At 34.8% G+C, this 5,000-nt stretch overlaps 1 protein-coding gene across 1 annotated transcript in view; it reads left to right on the top strand.

The window, feature by feature from the left end:
- Positions 1 to 4,838, top strand: part of LOC122252254 (GPN-loop GTPase 2) — a 6,730-nt gene extending 1,892 nt beyond the window's left edge. The window contains exons 4-7 of the mRNA XM_043014620.2: positions 368 to 482; positions 1,563 to 1,642; positions 3,289 to 3,510; positions 3,767 to 4,838. Coding sequence (XP_042870554.2) covers positions 368 to 482; positions 1,563 to 1,642; positions 3,289 to 3,510; positions 3,767 to 3,973 — 624 coding nt within the window. The 3' untranslated portion in view covers positions 3,974 to 4,838. The remainder of the gene's footprint in view (positions 1 to 367; positions 483 to 1,562; positions 1,643 to 3,288; positions 3,511 to 3,766) is intronic.
- The last annotated feature ends 162 nt before the right edge of the window (positions 4,839 to 5,000 follow it).

The raw sequence follows: 5,000 nt of genomic DNA on the forward strand, positions 1-5,000 counted from the left end.
GGAGATTCTGTTTCCTCATGCACTCATTCGCTCTCTGACTCACTCACCACTTACTCACTCGCATGCATGTACACACATACTCACACACAGATATGTACTCATTTTCACACTGTAATTTCACTTTTTAAAAAATGTTTGGTATGAATAATAATAACATCCTTGAAAAATTAGGTTTGAGCAGGGAAAAACAGAAGAAAAGTTGACATGGAAAACAAGTCCCTGCCTCAAATTTGATGTAATTAAGAAGTAGGCCTCAATTCAAAGCACCGACTTTATTATTGTTTAATGAATCTAGACTGTATATAAGGATGCAGATTTTTTTTTTTTAATGATTTTTTCTTCCCTGATACATTTTCCTCACCTTCAGGCTGAGTTGTACGCACACCACACCATGGTGCGCAATATTTTAAGAGAATTGGACAAAGCTGAAATTCGCCTTTGTGCGGTCTACCTTGTGGATTCTCACTATGCTAATGACCCTGGTATGTATTTTTTATTTCATTTTTGTTATTTTTATGATTATTTGTAATAGTAGCAGCATTTATTGTTGTATTATCATCATCATAGGGTTTTCTCATATGTATATTTATATATATTTAACCCATTCACGCCGGGGCGGAATTTCGCCTACTCCCGATCATGCCGGGAAGATTTCAAGCGCGCAACCGTTCGTCCCAGGGTGTTTTCCCGCTGCGCGCGGTCGCGCTGACACTCACAGAGCGTTTTTCACCCACCCTATCCTTATGGTTTGCGTGATTGCGTCTAAAGTGTAGTCATGTATAGAAAGTAGTGCTATGTTCAGAGGAAGTATATCAGTTGAAAAAGATGTTATAGCACTGTTTTTTTAGTGTTATTCTATTGAACTTTTTCCATATTCTTTACTCCTATGTTGTAATACCAATGGGAAACGGAAGCATTCTTCTAGTGAGGTAACAAACATAGTTTTTTTTTTCATTTTTTTTTTTCTTCCTAAAAGAAAAGAAAGAGAATATGAACAACCATACATGTGCATACAAGTGAATGCAAGTAACAGCAATGTTTTTTCAAGTGTCATTTTCTTTTAGTGGGGCAACAAAAAGATGTTATATAATTTTATTTTATTATTTTTTTTTTATTCCTCGGCCAATTACAATTGATTTTACGATAGTCTTTCGACTCAGATCATCATATTCAACAAATCAGAAACAGAAATCACCATGCCGTAATCAAGATTACGTATGTACCTGTGGCGTCATTCATATTACGTTATATCCCATTTTCTACTATTTAGAAGGATAAACTAAAGTAGCTAAGACAAATCAAGTATGAAAATCGAATTGTACTAAGAATAATCTATCATTCTAATGCGGACGTTTCAGCACGTCGCTACTGGCCTCCCGGCGCGCGGGCCGAAAATGTAGCCCGTGCCAGGACGTCACCCGGGTCCGGGGCTTTTTTTCGACCACGTGTCAGCACGTCAACCGGCGCGAATGGGTTAAAGACATTGTTGGTATTTTTGAAGGAAATAACTGATATTCAGTTGCATATACTGTTGAATTGGCATTGTCTCTTTTCACTTACAGGAAAATATGTGTCTGCTGTGCTTTTAACATTAAATAGCATGCTTATGATGGAATTGCCAACTGTGAACATACTCTCAAAGGTAAGAGGAAAACAATTATAAACAAACTTGCTTCTTAATCCATTGACAGCGGATGGCATGACTTACTGCCAAAGATGAGTCGGTTGTAGACACGGATGGCACCGTGCCAAACAGTGTAAACCCGCCATCCGACTGTATACACATTTTATTAAAACCATAATATGGGTTAACCTCTTAAGTTTTAAAGATATTTTCATTACTAATGAAATGATCATGCTATGGTTATATAACTTTGTTGTATTTATTATGTAGCATCTCTTACTTTTTGAAATTGTGTTGTTTTCTGATCGTGCTTTATGAAGACTACACAGCGTGGAGGTTTTATAATGCAATTTTGTACATTACATCAGACGGATTTGCCATGTGTTAAAAGTCAAAACTACAACATTCATAGATGAAATTGGTAACCTAATTTTCTTCCTTCACTTCATGTGTAAGCCCATGAGAGAAATTTTCAATGTAGGAAAAATAGGCATGAATTACGTACAGTCACCTCCAGCTTCAACTCTTGCGTCGGAAACACGAGCTCCCTATTTATATTAGCATGTACCTCCGACTCTAATTGAAACTGGCTGATCACACCTAGACAAATCTCAGCGGAGTACCTGGAAGGAAGTGGAGAGGACTGTACACGTATATTGATATGATGTATATACCAGTGAATTATAATTAATATTCAATATTGATATTTTGTTGGTTAATTTTCTACATGGTATGAAATATCGTCATAATTCGCACATGTACGATGGATTTTATGAGATTTGTATACTGTGCAAACACTGTATTACATAATTAGTAAAGCTATATGGGATACTGCAGCATACCTACATTTGATATATGAATAGCTAAAGGAATGTATGGGTTAAGTTCAGTAGGTTGAAAATGCACAGTATGTAGTATGATAGTATATTGTATATATTCTCCATAGTATAGTAATACATTGTGAATATACACTCACTGGCTAACATGTCATCTGTAAATGGGATTTGAATATTTATTTCAATTTTACTTTTTTGCTCACTTTTTGAATGCTTCATATACAAGTAACATGTTATATATATATATATATATATATATATATATATATATATATATATATATTATATATATATATATATATATAATATATATATGTATATATATATATTATATATATATATACATAAATATATATATATGTATATACAATATATATGTATATGTGTGTGTGTGTGTGTGTGTGTGTGTGTGTGTGTGTGTGTGTGTGTGTGTGTGTGTGTGTGTGTGTGTGTGTGTGTGTGTGTTTCATGTAGGAAGCTGATGCTTTTGCTATAAATACTATGTTCTACGCTCTAATTAGGAGTTCTGAATTTTATTATAAGCTGTTGGGACCTCCAATGCACATACATGTAAATGTTACCCAAAATAACATTCTACAGCACATGGCAGTACTATATGTAAAATTGTAACCTTAACAACTCTTTTGTTTTCTATTGTATGGTATTCAAAATACCTGAAGTGAGAACTTAGCATTGGGCATCAGAGAGAAAGGTTTCTGTTGTTGTTGTTGTTGACTGGACGGTGATAGAGATATCTTTCGACTTTATTTGTCACTATATTCCAATTAGTAAAATACATTTATGAACATATAGTTATCTTTTCAACAGGTTGATTCAGTAGAAAAATATGGAAACCTGGATATGGGGCTTGAATTTTACACAGAAGTCATGGACTTGGAATACCTCCTCGACTACCTGGGGGACGCGCCAGTAATGCGCAAGTACGCCAAGCTGAACAAGGCCATCGCAGACGTAATCACAGACTACTCTCTGGTTTCCTTCATCCCTGTGAGTGCAGACAGCAGGTCCACACTACTGGCTGCTATGAAGGTTAGTATGATATTTGTAAACTCACAATTATAAACAGGCTCATTCACTCACTTTGGTATTTCCATTCACGTCATTTTCTCCTTCAGCTGTACTTTTTTCTTTCATTTCTTTTGTTTTTCTTCCTTTCTTTCTTTGTTCCTACATAGCCAGACACAGTGTCTGTTTCAACTGCTGCTACTTAGAAAAACATTTTGATATAGAAATATTAGTCACTCATTTTATTTTATATTTGATGAATTTCCTTTGCACCAAACAGGTAGTTGACAAGGCCAATGGGTACATCTATGGGAGCGGGGAAGAACGGAATATCCAGAGGCTGTTGTCGTGTGCTGTCGGAGCCGAGTTTGAGCACGAGCGCCTGGGAAACGCGCGAGATGAGTTCATGAGAGGAGACGACGAGGGCAATGAGGACGAGGATGAGGAAATTATGAGGATGATAGCCACTCAGAATCAAAACAGATGAGCTATTGGCTGTGTTTGCTAGATAGAATGTTTCTGTTTTTTTTTTTCTTTCTGAGAATGATGAATAATAAACTTTAGTAGAAAAAAAGGCTTGTTCTTTACTTTGATGGTAAATATCACACATTTATCTCTCTTTTTTTAAATTTTTACATAAACTGTGATTTTATAATTCAAGCACTGAAAAAAAAGATAATACAATAAAAGAAAATCTTTTGGAAACCTTTGCTAAATCTGAATACTTTATATTATATGTATAATTAATGGTTTATTTACATATTATTTATCCAATTCCTAAGTGTGAGAGAATACATCAAAGGTTGACCCATTCGCGCAGGTTGACGTCCTGTCCTTTAATCAGAAAATCTCCCCGGACCTGGGAGACATCCCAAGACGTAGTTCATTTACTCAGCGAGTTCTGGGTGGGCCACTTGTGACCTGCTGAAACGTCAGTAATAGAACACTAGGTTGTTCTTAAATATAATCATTTTACATCATTTCTTAGACTCTGTTACTGTATTTTTGGTGTTTGGATGTCATAAAATGTGATATGACGTAAAAGAAAAATTATGTCACAGAAAAATACGTGATGTTGATGACATCATGGTAATTTCTGCTTCAGATCAGTTTAAGGAAAAAGTCCGAGTAGAAATACTATAATTGTTAAATCAAATGTGGTTGGTCAAGAAATAAAATAAATTGAAAAATTACAAATTTATTACTATTTCTAATTTGTCGATTGCCTGTGATATCACAACGTGTTATGTCAAGAGGTACATCTACATACTGGTATGTACATGTATGACTATTTCTCTTGTTCTTCTTGTTTTGGAAAAAAATGAGAAGTATTAAACATCATTTTTGATACCACACTAAGAGAATGCTTCCACTTTCCAATGGCATTATCACATAGAAGCGAAGAATATAGGCAATGTTCAATTAAATAATACTAGAAAAACAGTGCTGTGACATGTTTTTTTTTAACAAAATAACTAATGGCAATATTTTTACATGCCTTTACATCATAGACG

This window comes from Penaeus japonicus, unplaced genomic scaffold, assembly GCF_977035675.1.
Source record: "Penaeus japonicus unplaced genomic scaffold, GWHDUDI00000001_assembly GWHDUDI00000015, whole genome shotgun sequence".
In the NCBI taxonomy this organism is placed as follows: Eukaryota; Metazoa; Arthropoda; class Malacostraca; order Decapoda; family Penaeidae; genus Penaeus; species Penaeus japonicus.